General features: G+C 44.6%; 2 protein-coding genes across 2 annotated transcripts; one reads left to right on the forward strand and one right to left on the reverse strand.

The window, feature by feature from the left end:
- Positions 1–2,244: 2,244 nt before the first annotated feature.
- LOC142194193 (olfactory receptor 51I2-like) lies at positions 2,245–6,713 on the reverse strand. The gene is made up of 2 exons (XM_075263210.1): positions 6,688–6,713; positions 2,245–3,202 (listed from the first exon to the last, which is right to left on the reverse strand). The coding sequence occupies exon 2, from the start codon at positions 3,190–3,192 to the stop codon at positions 2,245–2,247; it is 948 nt and encodes a 315-aa protein (XP_075119311.1). The 5' UTR covers positions 3,193–3,202; positions 6,688–6,713.
- Positions 6,714–14,154: 7,441 nt separating this feature from the next.
- Positions 14,155–17,778, forward strand: LOC142194194 (olfactory receptor 52E8-like). The gene is made up of 3 exons (XM_075263211.1): positions 14,155–15,061; positions 15,976–16,122; positions 17,630–17,778. Exons 1-3 carry the CDS (start codon positions 14,155–14,157, stop codon positions 17,776–17,778), a joined length of 1,203 nt encoding a protein of 400 aa, XP_075119312.1.
- The last annotated feature ends 1,062 nt before the right edge of the window (positions 17,779–18,840 follow it).

Raw genomic sequence — 18,840 nt, forward strand, 5'->3', positions numbered from 1 at the left:
TACATGTATGAGAAGATAACCTGACCACAATAAGGATATCATTGCTGGTTATCAGGAGGACACTACATGTATGAGAAGATAACCTGACCACAATAAGGACATCATGGCTGGTTGTCAGGAGGACACTACATGTATGAGAAGATAACCCGACCACAATAAGGACATCATGGCTGGTTATCAGGAGGACACTACATGTATGAGAAGATAACCTGACCACAATAAAGACATCATGGCTGGTTATCAGGAGGACACTACATGTATGAGAAGATAACCTGACCACAACAAGGACATCATGGCTGGTTATCAGGAGGGGACACTACATGTATGAGAAGATAACTTGACCACAATAAGGACATCATGGCTGGTTATCAGGAGGACACTACATGTATGAGAAGATAACCCGACCACAACAAGGACATCATGGCTGGTTATCAGGAGGACACTACATGTATGAGAAGATAACCCGACCACTATAAGGACATCATGGCTGGTTATCAGGAGGACACGACATGTATGAGAAGATAACTTGGACACAATAAGAACATCCTGGCTGGTTATCAGGAGGACACTACATGTATGAGAAGATAACCTGCCCACAATAAGGACATCATGGCTGTTTATTAGGAGGACACTACATGTATGAGAAGATAACCTGACCACAATAAGGACATCATGGCTGGTTATCAGGAGGACACTACATGTATGAGAAGATAACCCGACCACAATAAGGACATCATGGCTGGTTATCAGGAGGGGACACTACATGTATGAGAAGATAACCTGACCACAATAAGGACATCATGCCTGGTTATCAGGAGGACACTACATGTATGAAAAGATGACCTGACCACAATAAGGACATGATGGCTGGTTATCAAGAGGACACTACATGTATGTGAATATAACCTGACCACAACAAGGACATCATGGCTGGTTATCAGGAGGACACTACATGTATGAGAAGATAACCCGACCACAAGGACATCATGGCTGGATATGAGGAGGGGACACTATATGTATGAGAAGATAACCCGACCACAAAAAGGACATCATGGGGGGGCCACATGGTGGCTCAGTGGTTAGCACTGCAGCCTTGCAGCACTGGAGTCCTGGTGTTCAAATCCCGCCAAGGGCATAAAACCATCTGCAAGGATTTTGTATGTTCTCCCCGTGTTTGCATGGATTTCCATCCCATATTCCAAAGACATACTGATAGGGAAAAATGTACATTGTGAGCTCTATGTGGGGCTCACAATCTACATTAAAAAAAAAAAAAAAAGGACATCATGGCTGGTTATCAGGAGGACAGTACATGCATGAGAAGATAACCCGACCACAATAAGGACATCATGACTGGTTATCAGGAGGACACTACATGTATGAGAAGATAACCCGACCACTATAAGGACATCATGGCTGGTTATCAGGAGGACACTATATGTATGAGAAGATAACCCGACCACAATAAGGACATCATGACTGGTTATCAGGAGGACACTACATGTATGAGAAGATAACCCGACCACTATAAGGACATCATGGCTGGTTATCAGGAGGACACTATATGTATGAGAAGATAACCTGACCACAATAAGGACATCATGGCGGGTTATCAGGAGGACACTACATGTATGAGAAGATAACCTGACCACAATAAGGACATCATGGCTGGTTATCAGGAGGACACTACATGTATGAGAAGATAACCTGACCACAATAAGGACATCATGGCTGGTTATCAGGAGGACACTACATGTATGAGAAGATACTCCAACCACAATAAGGACATCATGGCTGGTTATCAGGAAGCATTTCAGCACTCTGAAGGTTAAGTTATAAAAACTTTATTCAGACATATATAAATATAAAATACTTGTTCATACAGCATAGCAGATCAAATATGTCTTCCACAGCAATGCCCAGACCGCCGTTGGCTCATACATAAGTGTCAAAGAACACTATAGATGATGTCCTATAGCTACTTGTCCAAGGCCACCCATAGTACTGAATGGCCACATGATTTTTCAGGTAAGACTGAAGTAAGGCGGGTGAACGGGGCTTCGGTCACTTGGGGTTTTCTGGCCATGCCCGTAGCTAAAAATGTAGAATCAACTTGCAATTTGAATGGAAGAATTGAAGTCAATCATTTAGCCCAATCAACTAACTCCCAGCATGCCCTGACATCCACCAGCTATTAGGACATACCAGGACATCCTCACAGGTTGGAGACCATTGGTCTAGGAATCACTGGCCATTATTTATTCTGTTCCGCTGAAATAGCTTAAAAATTTTAATACGCATTTTGGTCATCTTCAGGCCATAGATGAGAGGATTGAAGACGAATGGCACCACCAGTCCATACACCGACATGAACGTTCTCACCTCGTAAGGAACACTTGAGGAGAAGTAGCGGTAAAATAAAACCTCAAAGAGAATGTCAATCACAAAGTTGAGTGTGGTTATGAGTTGAGGAGAGCAGGTGTTCCCCGCCTTGGAGAAGATCGCCTGGGAAGATTTAGAACATACTCGTAGGATAGAGATATAGGAAAATAATATAAGACACAACATGGTGACCTCCTTGCAGAAAGTGACGATCAGGCCAAAGATATTGTTAAAAGTTATGTCAATGCAGGAAAGTCTCACCACCGACCAGTTGTCACAGTAGATCTTCATTAAGACCTTACCACACAACGGGAGACTTATTGTGATCATGGTGTGTATGAACTGAATGACCACTGAGTAACAACAGGCGGCAGCGAGGAGCTTGTAGACCATGGATGTGGACATGATGATGTGGTATCTCAGAGGGTTACAGATGCACACATAACGGTCAAAGGCCATGACAGTCAAGGCTGCCATCTCAAAGTTGACATAGACATAGATACAGAATATCTGTAGTATGCAGGCACTGTAGGAGATCGTGTAGACATCCAAAAACAGATTTCTAATAAAACCAGGGTAAAAAGCTGAACTTCCATATATGCTGTTAATAGAAAGTGCAGAGATGAAGATGTACATGGGCTCCTGTAGGGTCTTGTGCATGGCGACTGTGATAATGATCACCCCATTGTTAAAGATGATCAGAATGTAACAGAGTAATGCTAATACGCCATAGAGATACCTCATTGAAGACACGTCTCCAAAGCTGAGCACCAGTAACTGGGGGTGAAAGTAGGAGGCATTTTCCATCATGAGTACGGTCCTATAATTCAAGATATACAATGTTATTTCTTCCACATAAATATCCTGTACTGATCTTTATTTACATTGTTTTATACTCCAGAGCTGCGCTCATTATTCTGCTGATGCAGTCACTGTGTACATACATTACATTACTTATCCTGTATACTCCAGAGCTGCGCTCACTATTCTGCTGGTGCAGTCACTGTGTACATACATTACATTACTTATCCTGTATTATACTCCAGAGCTGCGCTCACTATTCTGCTGGTGCAGTCACTGTGTACATACATTACATTACTTATCCTGTATTATACTCCAGAGCTGTGCTCACTATTCTGCTGGTACAGTCACTGTGTACATACATTACTTATCCTGTATTATACTCCAGAGCTGTGCTCACTATTCTGCTGGTACAGTCACTGTGTACATACATTACATTACTTATCCTGTATTATACTCCAGAGCTGCGCTCACTATTCTGCTGGTGCAGTCACTGTGTACATACATTACTTATCCTGTATTATACTCCAGAGCTGCGCTCACTATTCTGCTGGTGCAGTCACTGTGTACATACATTACATTACTTATCCTGTATTATACTCCACAGCTGCGCTCACTATTCTGCTGGTACAGTCACTGTGTACATACATTACATTACTTATCCTGTATTATACTCCAGAGCTGCGCTCACTATTCTGCTGGTACAGTCACTGTGTACATACATTACATTACTTATCCTGTATTATACTCCAGAGCTGCGCTCACTATTCTGCTGGTACAGTCACTGAGTACATACATTACATTACTTATCCTGTATTATACTCCAGAGCTGCGCTCACTATTCTGCTGGTACAGTCACTGTGTACATACATTACATTACTTATCCTGTATTATACCCCAGAGCTGCGCTCACTATTCTGCTGGTGCAGTCATTGTGTACATACATTACATTACTTATCCTGTATTATACTCCAGAGCTGCGCTCACTATTCTGCTGGTACAGTCACTGTGTACATACATTACATTACTTATCCTGTATTATACTCCAGAGCTGTGCTCACTATTCTGCTGGTACAGTCACTGTGTACATACATTACATTACTTATCCTGTATTATACTCCAGAGCTGCGCTCACTATTCTGCTGGTACAGTCACTGTGTACATACATTACATTACTTATCCTGTATTATACTCCAGAGCTGCGCTCACTATTCTGCTGGTACAGTCACTGAGTACATACATTACATTACTTATCCTGTATTATACTCCAGAGCTGCGCTCACTATTCTGCTGGTGCAGTCACTGTGTACATACATTACTTATCCTGTATTATACTCCAGAGCTGCGCTCACTATTCTGCTGGTGCAGTCACTGTGTACATACATTACATTACTTATCCTGTATTATACTCCAGAGCTGTGCTCACTATTCTGCTGGTACAGTCACTGTGTACATACATTACATTACTTATCCTGTATTATACTCCAGAGCTGTGCTCACTATTCTGCTGGTACAGTCACTGTGTACATACATTACATTACTTATCCTGTATTATACTCCAGAGCTGCGCTCACTATTCTGCTGGTACAGTCACTGAGAACATACATTACATTACTTATCCTGTATTATACTCCAGAGCTGCGCTCACTATTCTGCTGGTGCAGTCACTGTGTACATACATTACTTATCCTGTATTATACTCCAGAGCTGCACACACTATTCTGCTGGTGCAGTCACTGTGTACATACATTACATTACTTATCCTGTATTATACTCCAGAGCTGCGCTCACTATTCTGCTGGTACAGTCACTGTGTACATACATTACATTACTTATCCTGTATTATACTCCAGAGCTGCGCTCACTATTCTGCTGGTACAGTCACTGTGTACATACATTACATTACTTATCCTGTATTATACTCCAGAGCTGCGCTCACTATTCTGCTGGTGCAGTCACTGAGTACATACATTACATTAATTATCCTGTATTATACTCCAGAGCTGCGCTCACTATTCTGCTGGTGCAGTCACTGTGTACATACATTACATTACTTATCCTGTATTATACTCCAGAGCTGCGCTCACTATTCTGCTGGTACAGTCACTGTGTACATACATTACATTACTTATCCTGTATTATACCCCAGAGCTGCGCTCACTATTCTGCTGGTACAGTCACTGTGTACATACATTACATTACTTATCCTGTATTATACTCCAGAGCTGCGCTCACTATTCTGCTGGTACAGTCACTGTGTACATACATTACATTACTTATCCTGTATTATACTCCAGAGCTGCGCTCACTATTCTGCTGGTACAGTCACTGTGTACATACATTACATTACTTATCCTGTATTACACTCCAGAGCTGCGCTCACTATTCTGCTGGTGCAGTCACTGTGTACATACATTACATTACTTATCCTGTATTATACTCCAGAGCTGCACTCACTATTCTGCTGGTACAGTCACTGTGTACATACATTACATTACTTATCCTGTATTATACTCCAGAGCTGCGCTCACTATTCTGCTGGTACAGTCACTGTGTACATAAATTACATTACTTATCCTGTATTATACTCCAGAGCTGCGCTCACTATTCTGCTGGTGCAGTCACTTTCTTGTGCTCTATAGCCCATGATGCAGTGTAATAAGGACTTAGTGTACAATCTTCTAGAGAATCTCTCACCAGGTATTGGGCTCTCTCATTCCCTACATTCCCTTAGGCTGCTGTATTTAGGGCCCCGCACCCGCTGACCTCAGGCCTGTCTGTCTGTTTCCCCAGGAGCTGATGGACGGGTGCAGATCTCCTCTTCTCTAGACTAAAACTGCCAGCACAGAAGGGACTGAGGTCACCAGGTTTGGGGTCCTCAACTAGAGCATCACAAGTTCTCTCTGCCAATTTAGGGGCCCCAAACCTGGTGACAGGTCTACTTTAAAAGCTTTGCATGCACATAATGTAGGAGCAGCTGCAGCAAGTTGCAAATTGTAGGGTTACACAAAGGGTCTGGGAAGGAGTCAGGTGACCTGTCTGGGCCTGTTTGTGTTTCGGCAGGTAGAGGTCAATCACTTCTAGTCAGTCTCCTAATGATACAAGGTGCCAGCACCCGCTCTCTGGGTGTGATCTTATTGCTGTGAGATTGCAGCTGTGGTCCCTGCGACATCAGAGGCAGCAGAGCCCATTGTGTGTCTGTCAGGTCTACTGGGACCGTCCTACACCACACACTGCTCTGAAGACCTGACCTGGCCGGTACACATGGCAGGGTCTGCAGCCTCTGACCAACCGGGACCACAGAGGACCAGAAACATAACCTTAGAGAAATAAGATCACAGTCATGGAGTCAGTGAGGGCAAGTGTCCTGATCAGAAGCTGGAGGTGACTACAAAGGTTCTGTTACTTAATTTCTGTAAAAAATTTAAAAGAAATTGTAAAATGAATTTAATGAGAAAAATAAAAATCTTTAGTCAGGTAATATGAAGAAAGTTTTTCTCTTACCAGCTGCGGCGATGGCTTTGCAGAGTGAGAAGACGCTCCTCTCTCCCCGGAGCACGCTCCTTCTGCAGGTATTTATACCTTACAAGACTATAAGGAATTTGGATGAGAATAAACAGCGACAATGAAAGCTGATGTAAGAACCGTCTGAAAATAGACAGGAGGGAGTGTCCGGGGAATCTGTCCGATGGGAGCGACGGGAAGATGTTTCCTTACAGTTCTATCGATGATACTTTATACAAGGTCAAGGTGAGCTCGAGCCAAACTCGCTTTCTAAAAGGTTTGCCAAAATGTTGGCTCTCTGGCCTCAGTCCAAGTTATAATTGGTATCACCTTAGTTGGAGTTGTTGCCTCTTCTATTGTCTCTACCTAGAGATGAGGGGATTAGGGTTGAGCCGATCTTGAGATTTCAGGATCCGATTTCCGATCATTTTCCATCCAATCCCAATCCCAACTCCGATCCTAATCCAAGTCAGTGGGATTTTTAATTGACCGAAAATCGGATTTTAAAAACAATCCTATTCACTACACAGTGTGGAGTCCAAAAATTGAAGGCTTCAAGGCTTGATGGCTTCAATTTTTGGACTCCATGCTGTGTAGTGATTAGAAAATCTGCCTACTACTTAGTCCCCCATGCTGTCCGGTTACCTGCACAGAACCGCTGCCGCCTCCCCTCCCAGTCTGTACGCCGCTTCCTGGAGCTCCGTGTCGTCGTTCTCTGTCTGTTTCTCTCCACTCTCATTCAGATGCCAGCAGAGCTCCGTACCTGCCCCCGCCTCCCTAGAGAATCACTCACGTTCCCCTGCCCTGTACCCGCCCACACTCTCCTAAGCGTCAATAAGCCCCACCTACTCCCAGCATCAGTAACACTAGCCTATGCAGGCGGGGATGTGCATAGCGCTCTGGTGGCCTCTCAATGAGAGAGGAGAGGACCGAGAACAACGGCCTGGAGCTCCGGGGAGCGGCAGCACTTCTGTGCAGGTAAGTTACAGTTAAGTTGCAGGTAAGGGTTGTGTGATCAGTATCAAAATTCTGTTCTCAATCTTTTTTAGGCGGGATCGGAACCCATTCGCAATCATGAAATTTACTCGATCACCAATCGGGATCCGATCTTTTCCGATCCCAATCGCTCAACCTTAGATGGGACGTTTCAAAATCCATTGAGTTTCCGATTCAACAGATTTGGGCTGAAGATTAATTTCAGCCTGAATAATTTGGTCTGAATGCAAAGTCAAATTTTTTTTAGAAAAGCCTAGTGTGACCCTGTGAAGGCTCCGTAGACTCCAATTAACTCCTTCATAGCTCCACACAGCCTTAGAAATGGCAATACATATGGATATTGGTACACGGATGATAGCTGGTCGTAACATCCAGCCTGTTTGTTATCACACAGCTCTGGCAGATTTTTTTTTTTTTTTTTTTACAATTTGAAAAATTTGGTTAAAAAATTATCACTATGGGTATTTTTGCTGAAAAACCGGTGACAATAACTTACGGCTTTTACTATCGCTACAAAATTTTTCCCTTTTTGGTGATAGATGTCTGTGGGGTGTTTTTGCATTCATATTGGTATCAGAATAATCCATTGTTTTTGCAACGGTGGGTGTTTATGCATAAACAGCAGTAGTGGGAGAAACAATGGCCATGCCATTGCCTAGGCTTGTTGAAAAAGTCATGCATGATGTTTATTGGGGCTTTCCCTAAAGGACAGCAAGCAGAGGCACTGTTTTCCTAATTAGAATAATAATTAGGAAATAATAATTTCCTGGAAAACAGATTTGCATATTTCCCATAATCCCCAGTGGAGTGAAAATGGCTTCGTACAGTGTTGATCAAAAGTATTGGCCCCCCTGCAATTCTGTCAGATAATACTCGCTTTCTTCCAGATAATGATTACAATCACAAATTCTTTGGTATTTTCTTCATTTATTTTGTCTTCAATGGAAAACCACAAAAAGAATTGTCAAAAAGCCAAATTGGATATAATTCCACAGCAAACATAAAAAGGGGGTGGACAAAAGTATTGGCACTGTTTGACAAATCATGTGATGCTTCTCTAATTTGTGTAATTAACAGCACCTGTTACATACCTGAGGCACCTAACAGGTGGTGGCAATAACTAAATCACACTTGCAGCCAGTTGAAATGGATTAAAGTTGACTCCACCTCTGCCCTGTGTCCTTGTGTGACCACATTGAGCATGGAGAAAAGAAAGACCAAAGAACTGTCTGAGGACTTGAGAAGCAAAATTGTGAGGAAGCGTGAGCAATCTCAAGGCTACAAGTCCATCTCCAAAGACCTGAATGTTCCTGTGTCTACCGTGCGCAGTGTCAGTAAGAAGTGTAAAGCCCATGGCCCTGTGGCTAACCTCCCGAGATGTGGACGGAGAAGAAACATTGACGAGAGATTTCACCGCAAGATTGTGCGGATGGCGGATAAAGAACCTCGACTAACATCCAAACAAGTCCAAGCTGCCCTGCAGTCCGAGGGTACAACAGTGTCACCCCGTACTATCCAGCGTCAGCGTCTGAATGAGAAGGGACTGTATGGTAGGAGACCCAGGAAGACCCCACTTCTTACCCACAGACAGAAGCCAGGCTGGAGTTTGCCAAATCTTACCTGAGAAAGCCAAAACCGTTCTGGAAGAATGTTCTCTGGTCAGAGGAGACAAAAGTAGGAGAAGGCCTCAACATAGAGATTACAGGAAAAAAGAGGCCTTCAAAGAGAAGAAGACGCCCCCTACAGTCAGACATGGCGGAGGTCCCTGATGGTTTGGGGTTGCTTTGCTGCCTCTGGCACTGAACTGCTTGGCCGTGTGCATGGCATTATGAAGTCTGAAGACGACCAACACATTGTACAGCATCATGTAGGGCCCAGTGTGAGAAAGCCGGGTCTCCCTCAGAGGTCAGGGCTCTTCCAGCAGGACAAGGACCCAAAACACACTTCAGGTCAGCACTAGAAAATGGTGGTGAGAGAAAGCCCTGGAGACTTGTAAAGTGGCAGCAATGAGTCCAGCCCTGAATCCCATAGAACACCTGTGGGGGAGAGAACTGATTAGGGAGGAAGTAGTAGTAGTAGATTAAATTTACAGATCTGGTAATCAGACCCCCATTGATTGGATATGGAATAAGTGTCCATAATGGGACAACCCCTCTAACTTCTTCCGAACAGGCCAATGACCATATACGCCCTCACGGTCCACGCTTAAAGGGATTCTACCACTAAAACACATTTTTTTCTAGTTACCACGTCGGAATAGCCTTTAAAAAGGCTATTCGTCTCTTACCTGTGGAAGTGCTCTCCGCCGCGCCGTTCGTTCAAAATACCGGTTTGTACCGGTATGCTAATTAGTTCTCTTGCAGCGATGGGCGCGTCCCCATTGCAGCTCGAAAACCGACCGCAGCGCCGCCTCTCTGGTCTTCGGTGTCCTCCCCTTGCTTCTTCAGCGTACTGTTGGACGCCTGCGCAGTACGCTCTGTTCGGCGAAGATTGCCGAACGTACTGCGCATGTGCAAAATTGCGGTCCCAGCCATAGTGCGGGCACCGCAATTTCGCGCATGCGCAGTACGTTCGGCAATCTTCGCCGAACAGAGCGTACTGCGCAGGCGTCTGACAGACGCTGAAGAAGCAAGGGGAGGACACCGAAGACCAGAGAGGCGGCGCTGCGGTCGGTTTTCGAGCTGCAATGGGGACGCCCCCATCGCTGCGAGAGAACTCATTAGCATACCAGTACAAACCGGTATTTTGAACGAACGGCGCGGCGGAGAGCCCATCCAAAGGTAAGAGACTAATAGCCTTTCTAAAGGCTATTCCGACGTGTTAACTAGAAAAAAATGTGTTTTAGTGGTAGAATCCCTTTAAATGTACAGATCTAGTAATCAGACCCCCATTGATTGGACACTCATCTTCTGTCCTGTGGATATGGAATAAGTGTCCATAATGGGACAACCCCTTTAACTTCTTCTGAACAGGCCAATGACCACATACGCCCTCACGGTCCACTCTTAACTTTGCAAAGACATATATATGTAAGCAGAGAGTAACAGCTACTGATGGCCTAGAGAAAGGTTTATTACTCAGTCCTCAATGATGTGACTCCTCTTCAAGCTCCGTAGTTTCACCATTGCCAGGGGCTGGGGACTATTTAATCTGCTGGGTCCTAGAGGAGCCATATCAGCTTTATTGTGTAGTCCATTCTGCTATATTCCTCATGTAATCTGGGTGTATGTATCAGGTACAAGGGAAATCTGCAAAAAGAACAACAAAGAAACAAAACTAAAGTTAAAATGTCGCCAAAAGTCTATTATGACCTTATGGAAGATACAATATAAAGAAAAAGAGAGAAAGAGAGAAAGAAAAATTGTGATGAGAAAGCCGAGATGTTTCCAGGGAAAATGGTCAATTCCTGAAGTTAATAGACAGAACTTCAAGCGTCAGTAATGGAAATCTGTTCCAGGTATCACATAACATGTCTACTGTGTGTAGACGACGTCTGGTTGTATGGCCAGAGGAAACCAGTTGTATCGGATGCTCAGGTTACATAATTATACGTTTCCTCCTGTATATGGCAGCCGATCAGAACCAGAAATACAAGGAGTGAGTATTCAGCAGAATGGGATCACATGTGGCTAGTAACTCCTTAAGGACCAGGCCTCATCTTATTTTGCACATTCAATCATTTATTACTTTTCAAAATGGAGAATACACAGATGCTGCGCCACAAATTTTCCTTTGAATTCTGTAAATTGTCACCCCGCCAGCATGATGCTGATGTGGCACAGGCTCCCATAAAGGGATAACAAGCAGGATAATCCAGATTCTATTGCGGCTCCCAAGTGCTGTTCTCATGGCCATTACAATCCTTTCCATTTCACTGTATAGTCCTTGTTTCTTAGCCTGGCAGGTCAGGCCTGCTAATAGTTTGTCACACATTTGTCTTCCGATCTTGTAATGGCCACTTATTGCTGCTTCATCAGCTGTCATATAGTGGCAATTTTTGGTGACTTTTTTTATGAAGTCAATCACTTAACAGTCTGCCACTGCCATAATATTGAGAAAATAAAATAAAGCCCGCTATTGCTTCTTTCAATACTAAGTCAATGTTGGAGTGGTGTTGTGTTCCTATGAAGGGTTAAATTTTGGAGGCTTTTTTTTGGGGGGAAAGTCAATTCTTCCTAGTTTTCAACTAGGCTAACATACACAAATTTGTCTCTCAGAGAATGTAATAAAAAACGTGCTAATATTTCCACCAAACCAATGATTTTTGCAATATAACCACAAAGTGTTTACAAGATCAAGGGAAATCACCATTTCTCCCCAAAAGGGGTAATTTATAGAGTATTTTAAGTGTTAAAATGCAGAAAAATTGAGTGTCAGCACAGTGTTAGCTCGTACCTACTGATTGATATATGTTTTTCAATAGACATACGTCACATTCATTTTGACGAGACTTTGACTGTGTTTGCCTTAAAGAGCTATAAATTGAATAGAAAGGTTCCTAGGAGCCCTGACAGTGTCATACACTATGTATTATAGATATATATAGTCCTAGGAGCCCTGACAGTGTCATACACTATGTATTATAGATATATATAGTCCTAGGAGGCCTGACAGTGTTATACACTATGTATTATAGATATATATAGTCCTAGGAGCCCTGACAGTGTCATACACTATGTATTATAGATAGGTTCCTAGGAGTCCTGACAGTGTTATACACTATGTATTATAGATAGGTTCCTAGGAGTCCTGACAGTGTCATACACTATGTATTATAGATAGGTTCCTAGGAGCCCTGACAGTGTCATACACTATGTATTATAGATAGGTTCCTAGGGGCCCTGACAGTGTCATACACTATGTATTATAGATAGGTTCCTAGGGGCCCTGACAGTGTCATACACTATGTATTATAGATAGGTTCCTAGGGGCCCTGACAGTGTTCTACACTATGTATTATAGATAGGTTCCTAGGTGTCCTGACAGTGTCATACACTATGTATTATAGATAGGTTCCTAGGAGTCCTGACAGTGTCATACACTATGTATTATAGATAGGTTCCTAGGTGTCCTGACAGTGTCATACACTATGTATTATAGATAGGTTCCTAGGAGTCCTGACAGTGTCATACACTATGTATTATAGATAGGTTCCTAGGAGTCCTGACAGTGTCATACACTATGTATTATAGATAGGTTCCTAGGAGTCCTGACAGTGTCATACACTATGTATTATAGATAGGTTCCTAGGAGCCCTGACAGTGTCATACACTATGTATTATAGATAGGTTCCTAGGAGCCCTGACAGTGTCATACACTATGTATTATAGATAGGTTCCTAGGTGTCCTGACAGTGTCATACACTATGTATTATAGATAGGTTCCTAGGAGTCCTGACAGTGTCATACACTATGTATTATAGATAGGTTCCTAGGAGCCCTGACAGTGTCATACACTATGTATTATAGATAGGTTCCTAGGAGCCCTGACAGTGTCATACACTATGTATTATAGATAGGTTCCTAGGAGCCCTGACAGTGTCATACACTATGTATTATAGATAGGTTCCTAGGAGCCCTGACAGTGTCATACACTATGTATTATAGATAGGTTCCTAGGAGCCCTGACAGTGTCATACACTATGTATTATAGGTATATAGTCCTGGGAACCCTGACAATGCTATACACTATGTTAAGATAAGGTAAGGAGAAGTAAATGAAGTTGCTAACTGCAAACCACAGATCCTGCAGTAATCCCAGAGAGATTTCCCTCTGGAGATGTGACTGCTCATTTATGATGTGTATTCAGACATGTCACATTCTGGATGTATCACCTGCTGGAAGCTCCCCGGAGTATTTCAGAATTTTTTTTACCACCAGTTACTTTTTTAAGATTTGTAGCAATTTTATTGGTCCAGAGTAATAGATGTTGGTATAAAATTCCGTCTCAGGGCCGACATGTACGCGATGCAAAAGCTGCAGAGTATCAGCAAGGACGGAGAGAGGCTGAATGTACCTGGTGGTGAAGGCTGCAATACACACAACCAGGAGAAAATATGTGATATGAAATAGTAACTGAGCAAGGTAAATGTAAGACAACAGCAGTCAGGAGATTTATTTATTTATTTATTTATGTTTAATTACATTGTAACTGGTTCATGAATGAATAATGACATATATTTTTTGTATTTATTTGATATATATATATATATATATATATATATATATATATATATATATATATATATATATATATAACCTTATTTTTTTGCTTTGCCTGTTTGTCAGGGGTTCTTGTTTTTCACCAACCTTTGTGTTTGTGCTGCGTCGATCCTCTACTGTCGACCATCCGTGTCTTCTACTCTGCCCATTTCAACAGCAAGCAGAAATCTTAAAAAGTTAACAATTTTTTTTATTAATAAAGTGATTTTTTTTCCCATAATTTAGAAAGCAACTCTGAAAAGAAGTCCAATGATAAATTCCACCCACTCCAATCCCTCTCACATGAGCCTGGCTTTTGGTGACCTCTCGAATATAAGCTACCTGTATGGTGTGATAACGTTCCTGGGCTTCCTGGTGATCGTCACGTGTAACTATATGGTGATCTCCACCATCGTGCTCCACAAAAGCTTACATGAGCCAATGTATGTCTTCATATGTGCCCTGTGCACCAACGATATGTTTGGGAGCAGCACCTTCTACCCGAGCCTGTTCGTAAACCTAATCTCGAAGACTCAGAGCATCTCCTACGGGGCCTGTATCATCCAAGACTTTTGCATTAATACTTATGCATCCTGTGAGTTCACCATATTAGCTGTAATGGCCTTGGACCGCTACGTGTGCATCTGTAACCCCCTGAGATACCCTAATATCATGACCCTGGGCACTGCATATAAGCTAGTAGCCGCTGCCTGTATATATAGCCTCACTATGATTACGGTCCTTGTTATTCTTACTGTTCGGCTGCCTCTTTGTGACAATGTGATCCCTAAAATTTATTGCGACAACTGGACGGTGGTGAGACTCTCTTGTGTGGACACCATGGTGAACAATGTGTATGGGATGATCGCCACAACTATGATCAGCATAGGGATGCCATTGCTTACTCTTATATCTTACATTGAAATTTTGAAGGTCTGTGCAAAATCCAAGGAAGCTCGAGCCAAAGCCATTCAGACCTGCACCCCGCAGATCACATCTCTTCTGATCTTCTTCACCAACGTTGTTTTCGAGGTGATGCTGTATCGATTCATTCACACTATTGTACCCCATGCTTTAAGGGTAGTCATGTCCATCCAACCCTTCATAGTGCCACCAATTGTCAATCCAATACTATATGGACTGAAAACGAAGGCAATAAAAGAAAAAATCCAGCAACGTTTTTGCAAAGATAGATTTTGTTTAGCAACTAAAAAGTAATCTCTTGTATTGTGTAAACTGTTGTATTATGGACTATTGGTAATGTGGGACTATTGTGAACTGGGTCACTGGGTCACTGCTGAGGTCTATAACTGGGCCACTTTAGAATGAAACAAGTTTGTTACAAATTTTCCAAAAATTTCAGGTTCAGGCAAGCCTGAGTTGTTTTTTCTTCTTTCCCAGCGTCTGGTGTTCATCTGTTACTGATCACAGGTTGTCTGGCTGCTGGGATTCCCAACAATCAGTTTTGATCTATAAGGAAACCTAGAAGTTTAGTTCCTTTGCACCACCAAACGGCATCTCAGGCACTGCATGGTGCTCACTGAAATACAGCTTCTGCTAGGTTCACACCTGCGTTCAGGGTCTCCGTTCTATGGTTTTCGTCTTCTGCATGCCAGAAGACGGAAACCATAGACCGGGTCCGGCCGTGAGCGGCGGTGAGCGTTTTAGGCTCTCCGCCTCGAAACCAGATTTTTTTTTTATCCGGACACAGAGTACTGCATGTCCGACTCTGTGTCCGGATTAAGAAACCCGGTTTCGCGGCGGAGAGCGCAAAACGCTCACCGCCGCTCATGGCCGGACATCTCTCTCCCCCATTCAAATGAATGAGTGAGAGAGACTCCTGCAGGTTTCCGTCTCCTGCCTCTGTTTTAGGCAGGAAACGGAAACCTCAAGTACGGAGAGGGCAACGCAGATGTGAACGAGCCCTTCCCTGTCGTCCTTACCAGCGGCACAATGTGGGGTATTTCGTGCCCCTGTGTGCTGGTAGGACAGGCGGAGTTTTAATTAGCCATGTATTAATTTCACATGGCTCGTTCCCTTTAAGAGGGCACAGATACCTCCCCCCTGTGTTTTTTTCTGTCCCGTGTAAAGGATTGGACAGGTGGCGAGGACTCTGTGTCCTCCTAAAGAGAAAGAAGGAAGAAGTTGTAAGTTGCAGGTTCTCACCTGTTCAAATCATCTTCAGTGAAGCACTCTGGCCTGCTGGACTTCTGTGTCAGTCCTGCAGGGAGAAGAGGGGTAAGTTTAAAGGCTCCTTTATCTCTTTATATATCCCTGCCTCCCTCCCACAATGTTTGCCTCATGTATCCCCGGCAGTCCCGTCTTGTTTGGGCTTTGTGGAGCCGCGCACCGCTGGCGTGTATGCACAGCTCCAGGAAGGGGAACTTCCGGTTTCGCGGAACCTTCTCTGTCTAGGAGGTTCCTGGCCGGACGCTCATAGAGGTGACACCGGCACTTCCGGTTTCGGCATCCGCCGCTCCGGGACCACGCAGACAGCGGTGCAGTGCGGCTATAGAGGCAAGGTATGTGCCAAGGGTCTGTTGGCTAGGGAGGGAGCAACTCCTAAGGCCTGAGAGTGCTCTCAGGAGGGCAAGGAACGGAGCTCACATATTTTTTTGTTAAGCCACGCCCCTTTCCGGATACATGGCTGTAAACAGGGGCATGGCTGCTTCCCTCATTGCCTGCTAGTTTAAACCACTAGCTGGTTCCGTGTTGTGGCTCGTGTTATTGCTTCATCTACACTTGTTCTAGTGCAAACTCGACTGAAGTTTGGTAAGTTGTCTGACTGAAGCTGGGTGAGTCTCCTTATATGGTTCCTTGAATGTACTCCTTTATGTTCCGTAGCCTATGCTTAGGTATCGCTGAAAGCTAGTTCTTTGTCATGTCTTCGTCTTCCACCCCTCCCGGGGAACAAGTGAGACGGATGAAGTCTTCAAAAGGAGACATCTGGCTTGTATTGAATGTGATGTTCTACTACCTGATAGTAGGTGCGGTCTTTTTCGTCTGCTAATTCTCCCAATGGTGGGAGTATCCTGAATGTCATTTTTTGCCTCTAGGCTATGACTGGTCACGCTGCCAGCAATGCAGGGGACCTCTGCGGGAGGAACCCGTTACCAGTGATATGGTAGCATAGGTCAAGGAGTACATGGTGAGTACGTTAGCCGCTAAAAGGGGTAGGGTCCCCTCTGGCTTCTAAGTATCCTTGTTTTTGCAGGATGATTCCTTAAAGGATATCCGTACATCACTGGCTCAGCTCACCAAGAAACAGTGCGTGAGAGGCGTTCTGTTTCGCTGCCCTCCCTGGAGTGCCTCCAGGTGGAGGATGAGTCCATATCATCAGACGACCAGTCCTCCTGTTCCAGCAGACCCATTTTTTTTCATCGTGAGAAGACTAACAATCTGCTGAAGGCCATCTGGTCGTGGGACCAGATTGGCGAGGGGGAAGCCTCTGCGTCCACCTCTGAAAAGCGGAGGGTTTTTCAAGTGGACGCCTCCATAGCCAGTTTAATGGAACAAGAGTGGAAGCAGCCGGAGGAAGCTTATGTCACCACCAGGGCTTTCAAAGCAGTATATCCAATTGATTCCTCCCAGCTGGATCGCTGGGGTCCTCTGCCCAAGGTGGATTTGGCCATCTGAAAGCTCTCCCGTCGCACTGTCGTGCCTATCGAAGACGGGTCAAACCTCCAAGTTTTGCTGGATAGGAGAGTGGATTCAACACTCAAGAAGGCGTATTCGTCTGCTTCAGCCCAGATGGCAGTGGGCATTGCCTCCACAGAAGTAGCTGATAAGCTTCAAGCCCGGTTGGACCGTCTGGAGCGGGACATCGACTCCGGGGCAACAGGGACGTCATCCTGGCGTCCATGGGGGAATTATGTCTCGCTACGGATTTCCTGAGAGAGTCAGCAAGACAGCAGGTGAAACTGGCTTCCAAGACCATGGCTCTGAATACCGCTGCCAGGAGGCCCTTGTGGCTCAATCCTTGGCGGGCTGATGTCACCTCCAAATTTTCTTTATGCTCCCTCCCCTTTCAACCAGGGAAGATTTTCGGCCAGGGGCTGCACGACCTGATGGAGGGGCTGGCTGAAGGTAAAGGCAGGTCGCTACCACAAGCGACCAGAGGAAGAAGGTTTTCCCCTTCTAGGGGTCGAGAAGCTACATCCCAATACAGGCCTCAGCAAGGTAACCCAAAGGGGCGGGGCAAGGGATCCCCAAGGAAGACCCTAAGAAGAAGGTGTTTTTAGGAGGCTTCGCTCTCTGTGTCCAGCTCTCCCGTAGGAGGGCGCCTTTCCAAATTTTTCCGTGGCGTGGCATCTTCACATTTTGGATCCATGGGTCCTTCAGTTCGTTCAGCGGGGGTACACAATAGAGTTCTCACACCCTCCTGTGGACCGGTTCATCACTACGCGGGTTTTACCAGCTCTACAACAGGTCTGCCTGAAGGCTTCCATGGCAGAATATTTCGCAAAGGGGGACCTGGAAAGGGTCCCTCCCTCAGAAGTGGGATAAGGAGTTTATTCACCCGTATTCCTGGTTCCAAAGTCCACAGGAGGGTGGCGGATGATTATAGATCTTCGGTTCCTCAACCTTTTCAGAAAGGGACAGCCATTCAGGATGAAGTCCATAGACTCAGTAACCAACTTTCTATTGCGCGATGACGTCATGGTCACCCTGGACCTGAAGGATGCCTACTTACATATCCCCACCTTCCCGCCACACAAGAAGTATCTACGCATAGCCGTTCTTATGGCTGGTCACAGAGAGCACCTACAGTTCACTGCTCTGCCATTCGGCATATCGTCAGCCCCGTACGTATTCACCAAGATGGTCGCACCAGTTACCGCCACCCTCAGACTGCAAGGCCTCTTCGTGGTTCCCTACCTTGACGACTGGCTTATAAAAGCTCAGTCTGCTTCAATTCTCCATCACCACCTCCAGATAGCCATCTCCTTCCTCCAG

The sequence above is a fragment of the Leptodactylus fuscus genome, chromosome 2, assembly GCF_031893055.1.
Source record: "Leptodactylus fuscus isolate aLepFus1 chromosome 2, aLepFus1.hap2, whole genome shotgun sequence".
In the NCBI taxonomy this organism is placed as follows: domain Eukaryota; kingdom Metazoa; phylum Chordata; class Amphibia; order Anura; family Leptodactylidae; genus Leptodactylus; species Leptodactylus fuscus.